Genomic DNA, 18,626 nt, shown 5'->3' with positions numbered 1-18,626 from the left:
CTTTGTTTTCCCTTTGGCCTGTGGTCTTCTCTATCCTGCAGAAATTGCCCTACTAATGACAGGAGAAGACGGGGGATTAGTTTGTCAGATTAAAGTGGCCATCTCCAAACCCGGGCTAATCCTGCCATCTGTCAGAGAGCAGCGAACAGCCAAGACTCTCCACTGGGCTAATTGGAAAGCCACAAGGACACAACACCAGGGAAAGAAAATAGGAACTTTTTCTGTCTGGAGTGCTGACAATGGAGGACACGTATCTCCTCTCCCATCCTGGAGTGAAGAAGAGGATCCTGGCTGGAGGAAATGGACCCCTCCCACATTTCCCACCTGGCACCAAGGTTAGTCAGGAACATAATTATAGGTAAAATAACAGCCCAAACCAGGCTCTTTGATGATACATTATGCTCAGACTAATTCCTCTGATGTATTGGCTCCACACAAAAGGTCTATTTTTAGTTTTGTGAGCCATTGTCCACATAAGTCAGACTTGTGAATTATTCATAAGGGGAGGGAATTATTCTTGTCTTGCTGTTCGCACAGAGCTAACATTTGGCCAACCAAATTGCAACATGTTTTTTGGCAGTGTGTCTCTGATGTGCTGGTGGTAGTTTTCTCCTTCCTGCTCACATCCTCCATGTGGCACAAAGCCTGGACGGATGCACATTTCCCTGGACAATGCCAACAAGGGTTTCCAGCATTACCTGTGCGGCTGCATGATAATGTGTTTCCTCCCTGGAGGCCTATTTCCACTTGCACACTATGATTACCATGATTATACTTCCGGACATGAATACAGATAAATGGCGTTATTGTGGAACATTTTTGTAGACAGATGTGTGTCTCACTATCGTTTCAGATTTGTCAAAACAGTGGGACCAGCTGTCTGTCCCGGTTGTCTTTTGGAATATGATTTACTGCCAATTATGCAAATTAAACTATGCTCACATTATTATGACAAATATGTTTTCTCATTCACGCTGAATCTGATCCAGTCTGTAGAACTTGTTTTATGATATGCCCTACAACAGCTCATAGATCAGTTCACAGAGCATTTTTGAACCTTCAGAAGCTCCACAAATTGGTTAATGTGATTTCCCCCCCTTTTTTTTCTTCTTTGTTTTATAGACAAGTCTGGTATAATACTGATGAAGTTTCTGAAAAGCCCTTAATGAATGATCTATATATATAGATTGCCAATAATAATGTTCTATCCATGAATCATTTTTATAACATAAAAGCTTTGAGGACAAAATATTCACTCACTGTCCAATAAATCACATTGAAAAAAAAACATGTGTCATTTGATGTGTCCACTAATGTTAAAACATGGTTTGTTTGATTCTCCAGTTGGTGTTTCACTTCCAAACCCTCCTGGACAACTTTGAACGTACCGTTATAGATGACAGTCGTTGTGCGGGCCGACCAGCCGAGATCTTTGTTGGGAAAATGTTTAAACTGGAGGTGTGGGAGACACTTCTGACATCAATGAGATTAGGAGAAGTGGCGGAGTTCTGGTGCGATGCAACGGTAAGTAATTCTGAGGACTCAAACAGAAACAATAATAGCCAGTGAGAGGTCTAATAAGTGCAAGGGAGCTCCTTATTATTATGCACATGAAGCAGGCTCCGAGCCTCCTACATCTTTTCTATAAAAAACACTGAATTTGTGTGGAAACATTACCATCCACTCAGTTCCTTTGTGCAAATGTTGGTCCTTTCCTTCGAGAGAAAATGTTTCATTTGCAAGTAAGATGGTGTCCACTGTTCCATGCGGCACTGATTGGTCTGAGCCAACAGCACTGGGAGGCTGACATGATGAAGTGCCTCTGTCTCAGAAGTATTATTAGTACCATATGAAAAAGGATGAAAGAAACATGATTGTTTATGAGTCAACAAAATGAAAACCGAGCACAATATTTGGCAGGAGGCATTATTTAAGGTCTGGAAATCATAATCAATCTGAAATGTTTGTTGGAAAACTACAACACTCCTACTATACTTCACTAACTTCAGTGTGTGGAAGCTGATCCACACTTGTCCTTGTTGTATGCTTACTGATACTGGTGTGCTTCTTTTATAGCACACAGGACTGTACCCCATTGTCTCTAAGGGCATGCGGTTGATTGCTGAAGGTAAAGACCCCCTGGATGGCCAGCGGCACATGTGTGGCATGGGAAACCTCTTCCATTACCACTCCACAGGATACGCAGAGCTGGATGAGCTGATGCGGACCCCCCAGCCTCTCATTTTCATCATGGAGCTCCTACAGGTAAATTTTGCAAAACAGTGAGACAGAACAAGTCTACAACAGAGCTGACATTTGTAAAAATAGGGTGGTCCTGTCAAAGACTTTATTTATTTATACGACACTGGTGGATTTTCTAAAACTCAGTAGCGGCTCTGACAAACCACAAGTTTCTTTTTGCTAAAATATGTAGCTGTGAAATAATAAATGACCCTGAACTAGCTCCAAATCCAGTCACTATAATAAATTAACATCACTGTCTGTTTAAATTTGTGCACTAGAAGATAAAAGCTATTATTAATGCTTGTCTTGTCCACTCACTCTCTTCATCCACTGCTGATGCTGTCACCCACCCCTGCTGTTTCCAGGTGGGAGACCCCATGTCGTACCACAGGGAGTCATGGATGATGGAGAAGGATGAGAAGCTGCAGACTGTGCCCATCCTACACATGCAGGGCAACGCACTTGTCAAGCAGAGGGAGTTTAGAGAGGCTGCCAGCAAGTACAAGGAGGCAGTGCTGCTACTCAAAACTGTCCAGTCCAGAGTGAGTGGAGAGAATATGGAGAAAATATGTGGCATTTGATGTAGGGTTTGTAGACGTAGATGTGATCACCAAAGAAATGTGGCCCATCTCTGAAATAATCCTATACCAAGATTATATTAGGGACACAAGTCTCAGTTTTCATATAAAATGTGGGACAGCATACATTTTTGTGAGCTGAATCTGAAGTAGCAGTGAGAATGTTTAGTTTTTTCATAGTACCCTCAACGTTTCTGGCAAATGTTGTCATCTACAAGTCACCAATGACCAGCTCTGTTCCGACTGTTGCAGGAGATGCCCGGTGATATCGACTACATAAATCTGGGCCGCATGATCATCCCTCTGGAGCTGAACTACTGCCAGTGCAAGCTGGAGTTAGAGGAGTATTATGAAGTCATAAAACACACTTCTGAACTGCTGGAGAAACACAAAGGTAATCCCTTCATTGTGAGTCACCGTTTGACTTTTATCGGGCCGGCAGTTCAGTCTGGATGGGCTCTAATGAAAATACCAAAGAGGATAGAATGTAATCTGGTATATACTCTGTAATCTTACTATTTATATACTTCTATAATCCTAAACCCGACAATTTATAGTAGAAAACCTGGGATTCTATAAACTATATTAGCTATGCAAGAATGGGGAAGACGATGTGATTTGTGGCATGTGTTTAAATGGCCTACTAGCACGGACAAAAATAGATTCAGTGCAAATGTGAGGTGATTTCCATAACAGGCCCCATTGTGGGAAAAAAACTACTGCTGTGGGAGCTGCAGTTATAGGTTTGCACTGGCTGTTAGCATCATGACAGTCAGTCCCAAGAGTACTGTATTTTCCAGATTAATGTGTAGAGCCATGATAGAGGCTGGGAATGTGGGAAAAGTCATGTTCCAACCCTCTGCATCTTATTCTAATACTATATTGGTTTATTCAAACTCATACTGTACTGTAAATGTGATAGGGTTGGCTGTTTCTTTTTATTAATTTCCTTTTTGGTTTGGTTTTGGTTTGAACAAAACACAGAGAGTAGTAGTTTGTAGAATGTCAGTCTGGTAAATGTCTCAATGTGCATCTGTCCCATTTGTTTCCACTGTCCGGCAAACAGAAAACCATAGAAGAAAAAAAAATCTGCTAAAGTTAGTCTTTCCTTTTTTTTTTTTTTTTTTTTTTATAAACGTCCAATGTTATTTTTGTCCTGAATGTTTAATTGCCAGTGATATACTTGAGGTTAGAGGTCTGCAACCAATCTTATATCAGTAAAAGCATTTGGTTTGGAGCAGAGTTCAGACTTTGCCAGAAGAATAATGATTATTTTTTGTGTTAAACAGCACTGTCTTAAAGCGTATCCTGTTTAGGTCCATGGGACAAAAGTGTGATACATTTTTCCATATTGCCCAGCCCTAATATATGGCAGATATACGGCACATACAAGGCCAGTCATTCTCTAACTAATGATATTGGGGGAAAAATATAACGTGAAAATACTATACTCCATGAAATTTAGCACACAAAAAAAGGTTAGTGAACACTTTGTTCTGATCCCAAACCTAGATAAATTGACTAGTCTGGCAACAATGCACAATACACATTTGCACACAACAGACTATTTCTTTCAAGCCTCATATACAGCCTTCTTCTTATTACTAACAATAAGTGAGTCACAACAACACACACTTGATGCCTGAGCTTTGCCTTGGCTTATTCGCTGCAACTGTACAATAAGTGTGTGGGTGGTTGGCATCACCCGGGGTTCTTTAGAGCACGCTGGGGACTTGTACTGTCATACCCATGGCTACTCGCATATTCCTACAGGAGCTGACACACTGGCAAAGCATCTACTCCAGACCAGAGCCTTATAAATTATGCTCCTCGGCCACTGCAGTCTGCCGTTAGGCCGCTGCGTGTCACGGATTTCAGATTTATACTTGTATGAGATTGCAGCAGCGAAATATGTAAGCCCCGCTGCCTGCCTCTTTGTCATCATCATCATTGTCACACTTCTGGCTTTCTCCAACCCACCTGCACTACTTTCCCCCCGCTGTTGTTTGCATTACTCCCGTTCCCCATCACTTTAAACAAATTCTCCTCGTGCTGAAGTCTACTGCAGCGTCTGTGCAACTGCCCCAGGCTACAACCATATCTGTTAGAATTTTGGGCTGGATGAAGATTTAGCAGGAAGGCAAATGAAATGCCAAGGAACAGAGAAAATGAGTTAACCCAGTTGCTCATGATCCGATTCATCTGAAAGGGCGGCGTTGCAGTGGAAAATCCAATGTGTCGTGTTTACAGATTTTGGTTTTGCTAGGTGAGAAAGGCAAAATAGTACAAAACGACAAATTACCACTTGGTGCAAAGGACACACTTGTTTTATCGTTGTATGCAGAGCTTTGACTCTAATGGCATTGTTTGTGTCTTACTTGTGCCATTACTGTTTTCTCTCTTCGGCCAGATTGTGTGAAAGCTTATTACAAAAGGGCAAAAGCACATACCGCTGTGTGGAATGAAAAAGAGGCAAGGAAAGACTTCAATATGGTGGCACAACTTGATGTCACCCTGAACTCTCTGGTGCACCGAGAGCTGAAGAACCTGTCTGAACGCATGAAAGAGAAGTACTGGGAGGAGAAGGAAGCATACTGGAATAAACTGGAGAACAAGGAGGAGAAGGATGAGTGTGAAGAAACTGCAGAAACACCTCCTGAGGAAGTCTGTAAAGATGAAGCTGGTGATGTAGAGGAGCAGCAGCTGTCTGAGACCAGTTTGACCAGGGGCAAAGATTGGCAGCAGATGCTCCGACTGGTCATGCTGCTTCAGAAGGAGGGGAACTTCCTGATAACGCAGGCGAAATTTGAAGAAGCGTCTGTGAAGTTCAACGAGGCCATAGAATATGTTGACCACCTGCAAAATACGGTGAGTTCAATCAATTAAATCAGTTTGTATTAGTACACACAGGTTTTGGACATCTTCTACAGTAACAGATGAGTCATTATCGGTATATATTAAATTAACTTAATCTGCAAAATAACACTCAAAAAGCAACATTTTAACTCACTTAGTACTGACAGTTTGTTGGTTCCATTTGCGCTGTGTCCTTAGGCAAGACACGCTGCTCTGCTCTGAACGTGTACCACAATGTTTCACTCAAAATAATGAATATTTAAAATGATAAACTGCAACGTGATGTGCATTTATAATCTATATCTTTATTCATATTTATACATGAGTTTTACATTAAAGTAAACATGGAGTCAAAGGGATTTGTCCATTAAGATTTATGTCGGACTGCAAATTTAAGCATGCGACATTACAAGCATTGTTTTGACTACAACATCCAGCTGGATGTATCACAGCAACAAACACATTGCTCCGTGTAAACCGATACCATCTGACTTTTTCAAAAAGCAGAGGCAGCTGCAGCATTGTAGGTTTTCTGGTAAAGTGAAGAGCAGAAAAAGAGCTAAAAATAGCGCTATGCAAAGAGTTATCTCAGTGACAGCTCTCCTGCGTCTCTGCTATTTCTTTCTTAAACTTCCTCTGCAGCACCGCCCCTCACTGTCTCGCCTGTCATACCTTTCACACACAATAAAGCCCACTGCACTCATCAGCATCCTCACCTGTCATCTTTCATTGCATTCAACGCACCTCAGCCATCCTGTCATTTACATCCATCTGCACATTCATCTACCACAGCTTCATCTGGTCAATGAAACATTTAGTCACAAACATGTTCCAGCCAAGAGCCTTTAACTCTTCGTCTCCTCAGCAGGTCGACCACGAGGGAGACGACTGGGATTCCCTGGAGAAAGTGCGTCTTCCTGTGGCACTCAACCTCAGCCAGTGCCGATTGGAACTGAAGCAGCACCAGCAAGTCGTGGAGCTCAATAACAAGTTACTGAAGAAGCACAAAGGTATGAAACAAGAGACTGGATCAAATAAAGGCCAGGCGTGCTTTTTCATATGGCAGTTGTAGAAATAATTAGATCTGTTGCTTGGCCCTTAGCAAATGCCCGCTTTCACGCTGCAGCAATTCTTGATCCCTCTGTTTACTAGGGAAATATCAACCAAACAGTGAGCGCCACATTGCTGAGTCTTTCTTTTGTTCCCCTGGCACCCACCCATGGACATCACAGTCAGAAATATATTCAGTGTTTTTGTCTTTGCCGCTTCTGAATCATTTATAGTCAAATCCCATCTGAAACTGATGTTCTTAGTCCCTCCTTTTGTATTCATCTATGTCTCACCCTAAATTTTGCCCTGGAATATTTATTTTTGCCAGCTGACCTTGTAATCCTTGTTCCTTCACACAAATAATTTCACGATTCCCCTCTCCTCAGGTAACTTCAAGGCGATTTACCAGCGTGCACGGGCACACGCTGCCTTGTGCAATGAGGATGAAGCGAGGAAGGACTTCGTCTTGGTGGAGAAATTGGACCCCAAGTTCAAACCGATTGTTCGCCAGGAGCTGAAAAAGCTGGCGGAGAATGTGCGCATCAAGCATTCAAGCCAGAACAAAAACTACTGGGAAACAACTCAGCAAAAATGGGGGCCGGATGGAGACAAGGCCAAAGCCTCTACACCCAAAAAGAAGAATGTTAAATTTGCACAAGAGGAGACCAAAGAAGATCAAACGGGTCAAGTCGGAATAGAGAAACTTCCAGATGAGAAAACAGAGGCTTGTGACGAGTGTGGGGGAGTCGGAGGTTTAGATAATAGAAAGAGTGTTGTGGAGGATGTTGCAGCTAATCGAGACACATCAGATAAAGATAGTGATCCGGAGCCCGTCAGCGAAGGAGGCGATTGCAGCGGAACAGAGGGCGATAAGGCCACAGAGAAAGACCAGTATCGATCACATGTTGCACCGGGACCAGAGAAGGAGCCCGGCAATCAGACAGGAGATGGTAACACTTCATTTGAGATGAGCCAGGAAAACGGAGCAGAGGCAGTGACAAATGAGGAGTAGTATTTATACAAACGCTCTCACGATACTAACATTCCAAACTCAATTTAGATACAAATGAAAAAGCTCGGTACAGATTTCAATACCACACTAGAACACACATTTTTAATAGAATAGGGTTTAATTTTCAATGCAAAACTATGATATACTGAAATATTTTTTAAACCTTTTCTTAGTTCAGATATAGATCTATTCTAAAACTATTCCAGAAAGAGTAAAAATGTCGTCTAGTTTCAAGCAACTTTTTGTGTTTTTTAGTTTCTGGATATCTTTTTTTTTTTTTTTGACAACCCAAGTACAATATATTACAACCACTTTCAGAAAAAGTCAATATATAAATGATCTAATATTTGTATTGTACAGTATATTGCATGGGAAAACTTCTAGGGTAGGCTTTGTATTGAGTTAGAAATCGTGACATTGCAAACTTTTATTATTGAATTGCATATCCTGCGCTGAACTTCTACCAATGTTTACTGTTTACCTCAGGAAGCCCCACTTTCATCAAACACAAAGCCACATTTCTACGAGAACACACATAAACATTTCAAAGGGTGAAGGCGCGTGGGAAAGAAACACAGATCTAGGCGGGCTAATGGCAAATACAAAGTTTTATTTCTGTACACAAAGTAAAAAGCCACCAGTCACTCTTTTATTACAGTATAAATCCTTTTCTTTTTCATAAAACTCTTTTATACATACATATTAAAAACTCCAGACAGTGTTTAAGTGCTGTACATGGACAACAACAGTAAATCAACAAATCAGACACTTTTTAAGTTATTCATGAGGTATATTAATGGTGATTTGAACACAATAAAACATACATATGATTTAAGGTAGGACAGTGTCGTCATATTTTGTCCTTTCATGTGCAAAGTGACATGATGCTGTGAAGCGAGGGGGATAATGATGAGGACTGCGAGAGGGGCGGTTTTCTCTGGAGACTGGACTCCCTCTTCAATCAGAGCTCCAGTCATGCCACAGGGGGCGTGTTTGGTGCTAGGGCATGGCGGGACGTGCTTTACAGACGCGAACACACGCTCTGTCCAAAACCCCACATTGATCACACATCACACATTATGCATATGGGACCCTACTGCGACTGGATGGCCCTCAGTGCTTATCTAGCTCTGCCTCGTCCAGCAGTGGTGAGAGGTTATGTGTGTGGACAAGCTGTGTAATAACTGTCGTATTAGTGTAACTCTGTTTAATTATGCCTGATATTCAATGTAATAAATACTGACATGCAAGCCCGGCGGGGAATTCTTTCTCTTCATTCACACGTTGTCAGTTTTTCAACGGTGTTTGCACAAAGACAAAACAACACGAGTGAGACGAGGTTAAGTAATGCAATTCAATACAGGATAATAATGTGAAAGTAATTGTTTTGGAGTTAAAATTCAACAAAATTATGTCAGTTCAATTAGGTGTTTGGAAGCCATACTGTCAAAATATGACTCAAATGTTAAAACAATTGAAAGAACTTGACTTGTGCATCATGCTTTCAGAAGACTTTTGTTCAAATGTTATAATATCAATGTTATATGCAGACTTTGGCTTCCTGTCTACATTCCCCACATGTCACTTGAGCAGATGGTAATGACTTTGTGGAGTAGCTACAGACTGGTTAAGCTTCAGTGAAGAATGAGCGAAGATGAGTTATTTGGCAAACAAATAGCACTTTTGCTTTCCTTAAGGCTATTAGCATTTGTATTATGAACGGCACATCACCTTTTCCGACTCGCAAATCTGTGGAACTGCGTCCTTGGGGACAGTTCCCATAGCAACAGAATAAAAACTGAGCAGGCAGCGGAGCGAGGTGCTGAGGAGAAGGATGTCAAATGTGAGCTCTACGTGCCTGAAGCCTCAGTCTGTAATGAATGCAGCTCTGAGTTTCACATTCATGTTGTAGTGATCAGAGGGACATTAGGAGGTCCAAGATGGAGCTCTAGCTGTCTTCGCTCTTACAGAGGAGACGTGATTGTTGCGTCTTCCACACATGGCCATAGTCGACTTTGTTTCGGAGAGCACGTCCACTCGGGCAGACTTTAGCTGCAGCAGGCACATCAAAGTGGTTCTCTCCCTCTCGCCCTCAAGCAACAAAAACTGAATCTTTTCTTCACCTTTCGTCTCATTTCTCTGATCTTTAGTCGCTTGGAGCATCATGGGTTCACTGACATGAGCTGATTGAATGTATGGATGCTCACATGCTGTGTGCACTTCCTCTTCCTCCTCCTCCGGGTGCTGTGTTCTCCAGATGAGACCTGCCTCTCTCAATAAACACCTGTGTCCTGTAGAAAACCTCTTTACGTTTGGTTTAAGGCATTTGTTGACTGTGCTACGTTCTCAACTGGAATGTTCCATATGCCATTCGAATCTATTTCCATGGAGACAAGCAGGCGATGCCAACCATGCCAAGTTACAGGTCAGATCTGGGGAGTGGAGAGCCTGCTCTCAATAAGGTATTTCAAGGTATTTTCAATAAAAACTCCTGCGATTGATTTGTGTAATTCCATACTGTGGAACATTCCAGGCAAAACAATAACACCTCTATGGCGGAGGCAGGTGGCAGACCACTCATCATAGTCTCAACTTGTGTATCTTTATATTTATACACTGCTATTTTGAAATATATTTTTGCACTGTTTTTCAAATGCAGTAAAAAGCATAAAATAACTTAAAATGAGACTGTAAAATAATTTGACAAAAAAGCTACAATAATATATCCATGAACTTGACTTTATTAGGGATGAAGCCGGTGTAGGATAGTATTAAATGACAGACTTCATCCCTATGGTCTCTAAAAGTGTTCTTGTGTTGAGGAGGATTCTGGCAGCTCAGTAGCCTGTGGCAGGATAGTGGGCTCTGCATGCATTTCCACTCTCCATTTTTAGCCCACAAAAGAAAGCGGTGCACCACTTTTAGCTTGTCTAAACTTCGACTGATAAAAAAAAAAGGTAACGGTTGCATATCATTGTCATGCAGGAAGCTGGTTCACGGAGTTGTGTGCCGTGTGTTAAGAGCGATCTGGTGAAGTTGAGTAAATGCATGTAGTGGCAAGAGCGTGAGGACTAGTGGTGTAAAAGGCTCACTTAGGAGAGGCAGGCGACACACTTGGAGAGGATTAGTGCGTGCATGCGTGCGTGCGCGTGTGTGTGCGTGCGTGTGTGTGCGTGCGTGTGTGCGTGCGTGTGTGTTTACGCATTGTGAGTGCATATGGGGCGGCTGTGCTTGTGGGTGCTTTTGGCTGTTGTGAATAAATCATGGTTTGAACTGTTGTGTCATCTGCACAAAGTAAATAAGCTTGTTGTGGATGGTCTAACCCCCTGACAATCTACCACTTAAAAACACAACACCCAACTCCGCCCTGATCTAGTTAGCGTTAGGTCAAAAAGAAAAAAAAAAATTGGAATAAACACACCAGAGAAGTGGAAACAAGTGTGTATCTGTCTTTACACGTGTCCAGAGAAGGTCCAGTTTGTGCTGTTGGTTGATACTGAAGCTTCACACTTCCCATTGACAACACAGATCATACTGGTGAGCACAGTGTCTTGGCTGCTCCTTTTGACATTTCCCTGAATTGCGTCTGCTAAAGTTTCCTTTGGCGCGTTCACAGCGTTAGTAGTTCGCGTGATAAAGGCTGTTTAGTGCACAAAGTTCCAGTGGAGGGTTAGCTCTGTTAGCGTAGCCGCCGCTGCACAATGAGCCCTGACCCTGGGCTTGACCTTCTCTCAGCGATTGGACACGTCCCACACAGAGTCAGATGTGAGAGGTGGTGCCTGCAATGAAACATTTAATATCACTTTTCTGTCAAATATAGGCTATTGAATCTATTATTTAATTCATTTCACGATATATATATAGTAATATTTAAAAAAACATATATGTATATATATACATTTTTTTTTTTTAAATATTACTTGGCATGTTTGGCCACCCCTGTTCTAGATGAATTCATATCTACATTTAATTACTTTTATGTACTGTTACATTTACATACACCAGTCAACATTGTGAGTAATCAGGTCAGAATCATAATGTAGATTTTGTTGTTTAGTGTTTCTGCGATTGCAATGTCAACGCTTAGTATGCTTTAAGAAATACAACTACTCCCATGTAGAGGTGGGCACATTATTGACATTTTTTATAATATTATGTATGCTGTTTTGATGATATGCCATTAAAATGTAAATAAATATGTTCTAAACATCCATATGAGGCTATCAAGAGAAATTTGTCCTGTCTTTGTCTACATAAACCTTAACTATACATGATTTAGCACATTTCTAATGTCAAGGTAATGTCAAAATATGTATTTGTCTGAAGCCCCTTATGACGAGTGCTACAACGAGGCCAGTTATGTCGCCCGGATTGGCGTTACCGGGGCCCCATCCTGGAGCCATGCCTGGGGTGGGTGCACAGGCACTGGGACGATTTGCAGCTGAAGCTGCTGGGATGAGAATCAGCACCTCCAAATCCGAGGCCATGGTTCTCGACCGGAAAAAGGTGGCTTGCCCTCTCCAGGTGGGTGGGGAGTCCTTGCCCCAAGTGGAGGAGTTCAAGTATCTCGGGGTCTTGTTCACGAGTGAGGGAAGGATGGAGCGTGAGATTGACAGGCGGATCGGTGCAGCGGCTGCAGTGATGCAGTCGCTGCATCGGACTGTTGTGGTGAAGAGGGAGCTGAGCCGAAAGGCAAAGCTCTCTATTTACCGGTCGGTCTACGTTCCTACCCTCACCTATGGTCATGAGCTTTGGGTAGTGACCGAAAGAACAAGATCGCGGATACAAGCGGTCGAAATGAGTTTCCTCCGCCGGGTGGCTGGGCGCTCCCTTAGAGATAAGGTGAGGAGCTCGGCCACACGGGGGGAGCTCGGAGTAGAGCCGCTGCTCCTCCACGTCGAGAGGAGCCAGCTGAGGTGGCTCGGGCATCTGTTCCGGATGCCTCCTGGGCGCCTCCCTCGGAGGTGTTTCGGGCATGTCCCACCGGGAAGAGGCCCCGGGGAAGACCCAGGACACGCTGGAGAGACTATGTCTCTCGGCTGGCCTGGGAACGCCTCGGGATCCCCCCGGAGGAGTTAGAGGAAGTGTCTGGGGATGGGGAAGTCTGGAAGTCCCTACTTAGACTGCTGCCCCCGCGACCCGGCCCTGGATAAGCGGAGAAAGATGTTCAAACTACAGTGTCGCCTGGACATTTTCTACTTGTTCATCTCTATTTTGTACCATTAATTTGGCACTTTTTAGATTGTGATTAGTTGGGCTGTAATTATAATACTTTGTCACAGACAATCTCTTCCGCAAATTGCAAATTAATCTGACAAACTCTCCTCCTCTATTCTCTACAACTGTCTCTATCCGCCCTCATTTAATCTCGGTGCCAGTTCCTCTGAATATCGACCGCATTGGTACATATTTGCACTTGTCTCAATCCTTCTCTGTCCCCGGGAGATAGAGTCTGTCTGTAAAGAGCCAAAGGGATTGGCTGTGTCAGAACTCACCCGGCTCAGATGGGAAGACATTTCTGAGCTGCTCAATGACCTCCTGTAACTGCAACACTGTGTCCTGCTCGTGCTCCGGCTCCTCTCCTGAAACAAGGATGTCACGCAACAAACCTTATACTCATATACAGCTCATGCAGATATGCTTGGTCTACCTTACATGTAAAGGCAACTACAGTATGACAAACCGGGAAGTGTATTTATTTGTTGTTTTTTTAAGTGAGAGCTTTCAATGACCTTTGTCAATAAATCCCACCTAAAACCCACAGTAGCTGGGATAGTCGGTAGAAGGTATTCTTGTAATCATGAAGTGTTGTTTTTGGGAGTGTGAGAGAGTAGTTTATGGTAGTTCAGGAAAATGAAATGAAAGTGCAATTTAGCTTAAAAATATGGCTGTATGTTTACACAATCATGACACAAATGATTTTATATCCCAAATAAATAGAGTTTGTTGTAATTTTTCTAAAGTGAAAAGGAAATTGTGATCTTTACTTCAATTTACGATAGATTTGTAAGCCTTGCTATCTGCCACAGCAACAAGCAAATATTGGATATTGGTATTAGCTTAAAAATCCATATTGGACCCTCCCAAATTATGATTAAGTTACCTATTTTAGTTTGGAGTGCTCATATTTAATTTAATAACTTTAATTAATTAATTCAGATTATGAATAGATATTTATTTAGCACCCTGATGAAAGCCACGAAGGGCTGAAACGCGTTGGTGCGTATTTTATGCTTAAAGCCTCGCTACAATAAAGGCTTTTTATTATTTTTTGTAAATTAACAGAGTGCTTTGGTTTTTCTTGTCTTTGGAAATACTCAGCATTTATGTTTATATATTTTTTATTACAATTTATACCAAATACACAACTGTTTTTTTGTGCAACGAATCCTCCTCCTCTCCAATTGACCTGTTTTAATTTGACTGTTTTTTGGACATTTAAGTACCCACGCAGCGCTTCTTATTTATATTTTTCTTATATGTTTTATATATCTTATGTGACCAGATATTGTTGTACATTGATTGTCAAAACCCAGTTATTTTCAGATGTATTGAACAGTGCCCTCTGTATTATGTGTTATGTGCTGTGCCGGTAAAAGCTTCACGATGTGTCAGGGTCTGACCTGCTGTTTCCGTGTCGGTGGTCTCCCTGCTCTCTGCCGGATCTCCATGGCGTCCTGCCCCAGACACAGGTGATGACAATGTGGAGGGCTCTGACCCGTTAGCCTCCGAGTCGTCTTTGGGCTGGAACAGAACACATTCATCCTACCTCAGACCAGCACAGAATACACAATGTGATGGCTCCTGCTCAGCAGCAGCTGTTACACAAAACCATTAAGCCACTCAGGTTTCTGCTCTGATAGTGAAACAAAATGATGTGATGTTTAATTAGAAAGGTCCATGTTGTGGACAGTTAGCAGCCCGGAACATTCAGAGCGTTCATGCAGAAGAAAGATATGTACACACGATTTAGTGCCGGAAGTAGGGCTGTACTTAAAATATCAATATCGTGATATATCGTGACGGACTTCTTGGCACGACATGTATTGACACAGAGATGTGTATCATGGAAAAAAACATACATTTATGACAAATTGTAAAATTAAGGCTGAATCTGCGGCGTTGAAATTGTGAATTATTCATAGCACAATTGTATTTAGATATTTAAGAACATGAACATGAAAGTGCAATGCACTTTGTTATTCTACATATTCAAAACATCAATTTGGTAAACTTTATAACTGGTTTTAAAGGATATCCGTGTATCAGGACACGTATCATATTACTAGGAACTAGGAAATACCCAGCCCTAGAAGTAGTATAAAGAAAGCAGAAAAATGTATTCAGTTATATTATATTACAGTTTAATGGTTTTGTTTATATTATATTCTCAGCATCTGTTACTCAGACCAGTCAGCTGCTGACAGATTGTGGTATTCACATACACACAATTTATGCATTATATGCATTAACATATATGCATTATGCATTGATCAATAAAAGAGGAAGTCAAAGAAAAAAAAAATATTAATCAAAATTTTAGCATCAGCGTTTGAGGGCCTTTTATGTCTCCTTGACTGCTAATTGCTTGTGTTACATGAGAATAAACTCTTGTGGCTACAGTGTGAATTTAGCATTTGTGACATTTTGAACTAATGGCCGACCACAAGGTCCTCTTAATGCCCCTCTCAGTGTGGATAGCTAATGCTGCTTCATGGCCAGGTCGACATTATGAATGTGAGAATGTGTTCAACTGAACCACCTGGTAAAGTATTGAATAAAAGCTCCAGCGGGCCCTCGCCTCAGGTACAGCACCTGTAGCAGTAGCTCCCTGAGCCGGTGCAGCTGGGACTCCAGCTGTTTGTTGTGGTCCTCCAGGATCTGCATGCGTGTTTCCAGACGGCTCTTGTGTTGACGCAGGACTCGGGCCTCAGCGAGCAGCTCCTCGTCCTGAGCTCCTCCAGTGGGAGAACCCAAACCCTCCTCCCCTGCCTCAGTCAACATGGGCACTGACGCTGCCTCTTCATGCTTCCACTTCAGCCGCCTGTACTCGCCCTGCAGCACCCTGGTGGTGAGAGAGAGACGGTGAGCGCACGCACGCACACACACACACACACACACACACACACACACACACACACACACACACATTCAAGTTCCAGATAAGTTAACACTTTTTATTAACTTTGTAAACAGAATTCAGCAGAACTTGATGATTTCCTCCTGGCAAAGCAGAGGTACAGTTCATATAGTGACCAGGGGAAATATTTTAGATTTGAGTTTGGATAGTTTGTAGAATATGTTATGGCTGTGATTTTAACCTTCCTGGCAGTACGAACCAGTTACATATTTGTCATTATGGAAATAGAAACATGATTGGTCTAATCAAACAGAGCAGCATGAAGCTAATGATTTCCCACGTCGTCATGCAGAGTCCTTGTCTGAGTTTATACAGTATATCAGTGTCACCTGTGTGAGAGCACAAGCACATCTGACTGCTCCCAGGACTAGCTTTACTACATTAGAATAACTGTCAGACTCTGGTTAGAATAAATTATATTACATGCCAACACTACATACTATTACTGTTTAATTGAATTATATGTAAAACAACATGCGCCACACTGTCAAGAGCAACCGCGGGTCAAGGTCTTCTGCACCTTAAGGACACTGAGCATGACTGTGTGCGCCTGAAAAATGTCACTAATGAGTTTATACTTGAGTGTGACTGTCTGGAGATTATTTCTAGTGTCAGTGTCATAGAATGTGTTTTACTCTTTGTAAATGCCAGCAGACATTGAGTAGCTTATAGCAAAAGGGTCTCTTAGTCTCTCTGGCTTTAGGTATTGGCATTTCATTTTCTCTTTGGTCTCTCGTTCGTAGAGAACTGTGGTGAAATATATTCCGTAAACATCTTCATCAATCTATTTCAGGACAAATGTGCTCTACAAATCCAATCATCATTTTTTCGAATCAGCAAAATGCTCTGTGAATAATGAATCCAGTATTCCTGTGAGTAAGCTGTTTTAAGACCACAAAACAAGTGCGTGTGTTAGAGGGGGGGTATGCATACTTAAATAAGCTCTTTGCCGTTTCTCTGGCAAAATGTTCTCTGATGACAAAGATGGACAGAGTAAGCTTAAGTCGCAGCTACAATTTGTTTTGGCGATTGCGATTTGTAGTACTTTTAAAGGGTTATGTTAGATTAGGTCAAATACGCAGCAATGTCATACCACAAGAGGTCAGCATATGAACCAGTAATGTATTTAGTTTTAGTAGATTTTACATACACAGCTTATTTGGCAGAACTTTGTGCTTTAACATTATGTAGGGTTATTGTACATATTACATAAACTACCTACTTACATAGTAAATTCATTCATGGTTTCAAATGATCACACAATCGCAACATTGGCTAACGCAGTCGTTCATTTCACAACAAATTAAATTTAGTGCATAAACGCCTTCAACGTCCTTCATCAGATTTGAAAATGAAAATGTGTGTTTTTCAATGAAAAATGGAGATTTTCTTAATTATTTTCCTAAAGTTGTAAATCAGCCTTGATATTGTTTTTATCCTTGTGGCATTATAAATTAAATATATTCTTATCATTATTATTATCAATTGAATGAGGGATTACACCTAGTTATTATCAATGTTAAGCTTTTTTTTCTGTTAATTAAGCTGAGCACATTTTGGTTTCAATATAACAGAAATTATTGTGACAAAAATATACTAAAACACACTGAAGAACTGTTTTTAAAATGAAAAAGGTAGATTTTTATTTATGCTTTTCCTTTTCAAATCTAAATCAGCCTTGATTAAGTCTCACTTTTGTCTATTTTGTTTTAACTATATTATTGTGTCATAAAATATAAGTCCTCATGTGGCAGTGGACAGTGTTGGCTCTCTTTGGCCCTTACCTGTTCTCGTTCTCCAGGCGGGCCAGGGTGCGCTGCAGCTGGTCCTTGTCCTGGTGCTCCAGCTGGGCCAGGAGCATGTGCTGACAGGGGGAGTCCGGGTCCAGGGCGGGGCTGGAGTGACGCAGGAGGTACTGGTCTTCATCCCTGAGTCCCCCACACAGGAGACAGCACACTGAGCCACTAGAGCACGGCCACAGCAGCACAGAGCAGGCCAGGGCAGGGCAGGCCAGGGCAGGGCAGGGCAGGGATGGAGGAGGAGGAGAGCAGTGCATTCAGGCCACCAGCCACAGGGCAAGGAGTTACAGGAATTATAGGACGGGACGCAATGAGATGAGACAGGACGGAGCGGGCAAAAACACACCACTGCAACAAGGTCAGGCCAACTATGCAACACTAAAACAAGCGTCTTATCGGTGACATGCAGGCGAGACACTACCTGAAGGTTAATGTGTTCAAAATATAAAATCAAACCATTATATGTTATACAAGGTACATTTCATTCTCAGTAATTGGCCTCAGATATTGTGTAACTTTACTGTAACGTAACTGGACAACATTGATAGTAAAAATCTGATTCACCATTTCAATCTACTCTCTTCCTCTCTTAAGGATACAGTAAGTAACTTCTCTAGTGGGGGGTTTGCCATCTGCTTATCTCCATTTTAGTGCCTCACAGTTGTGGAAAATGTTTTTCCAATGCAATTATCACAAATACTCATAAGAACATTTCTGTGAAACATAGGCTATTGTAATCTATTATTTTATGATGGGAATTTAGAATGGTCAGTGTGGCTTAAACTTTAATTTCAGGCTTTTGTCATAACATGAAAATAAAGTCATTCAAATGTGAAAATTAACTCCTTATAACATGTGCATTTTCTCATTTTAACTTAATACTTTCTCACGTGAACGAAAAAGCCTGAAAATGAATGTTTGCGCCACTCTGTATTTCCTTCATTCAT

The 18,626-nt window shown here is 41.8% G+C and overlaps 2 protein-coding genes across 4 annotated transcripts in view; one reads left to right on the top strand and one right to left on the bottom strand.

The window, feature by feature from the left end:
* The first annotated feature begins 136 nt into the window (after positions 1–136).
* On the top strand, positions 137–7,740 carry LOC140345494 (uncharacterized). Its single transcript, XM_072432262.1, has 8 exons — positions 137–335; positions 1,345–1,524; positions 2,077–2,265; positions 2,610–2,786; positions 3,075–3,216; positions 5,233–5,690; positions 6,544–6,688; positions 7,115–7,740. Exons 1-8 carry the CDS (start codon positions 240–242, stop codon positions 7,738–7,740), a joined length of 2,013 nt encoding a protein of 670 aa, XP_072288363.1. The 5' UTR covers positions 137–239.
* A 3,435-nt stretch (positions 7,741–11,175) lies between these two features.
* The window catches only part of drp2 (dystrophin related protein 2), a 108,039-nt gene continuing 100,588 nt past the window's right edge, over positions 11,176–18,626 (bottom strand). For 2 of the 3 annotated variants that reach the window (XM_072436753.1, XM_072436761.1), the window contains exons 20-24: positions 17,665–17,844; positions 15,556–15,805; positions 14,364–14,484; positions 13,236–13,322; positions 11,176–11,519 (exon numbers count right to left, since the gene is read on the bottom strand). In XM_072436753.1, the coding sequence (XP_072292854.1) occupies positions 11,500–11,519; positions 13,236–13,322; positions 14,364–14,484; positions 15,556–15,805; positions 17,665–17,844 (658 nt within the window). In that variant the 3' untranslated portion in view covers positions 11,176–11,499. The remainder of the gene's footprint in view (positions 11,520–13,235; positions 13,323–14,363; positions 14,485–15,555; positions 15,806–17,664; positions 17,845–18,626) is intronic. The other variant, XM_072436771.1, reaches the window with a different exon arrangement.

The sequence above is a fragment of the Eucyclogobius newberryi genome, unplaced genomic scaffold (assembly GCF_026437365.1).
Source record: "Eucyclogobius newberryi isolate DKJ021-1_F unplaced genomic scaffold, fEucNew1.0.hap1 SCAF_11, whole genome shotgun sequence".
Classification (NCBI taxonomy): Eukaryota; Metazoa; Chordata; class Actinopteri; order Gobiiformes; family Gobiidae; genus Eucyclogobius; species Eucyclogobius newberryi.
The sequence above is the reverse complement of the archived record's forward strand: the minus strand, read 5'-3'. Positions and strand labels throughout refer to the sequence as shown.

What these genes read in the sequence shown, in the direction of transcription:
- LOC140345494 (XM_072432262.1), top strand. Translation starts at nt 240, where the DNA reads ATGGAGGACACGTATCTCCTCTCCCATCCTGGAGTGAAGAAGAGGATC. An exon ending in AGTTCTGGTGCGATGCAACG is followed by an intron (nt 1,525 to 2,076) that starts GTAAGTAATTCT and finishes CTTCTTTTATAG; the next exon opens with CACACAGGACTGTACCCCAT. An exon ending in TCATCATGGAGCTCCTACAG is followed by an intron (nt 2,266 to 2,609) that starts GTAAATTTTGCA and finishes TGCTGTTTCCAG; the next exon opens with GTGGGAGACCCCATGTCGTA.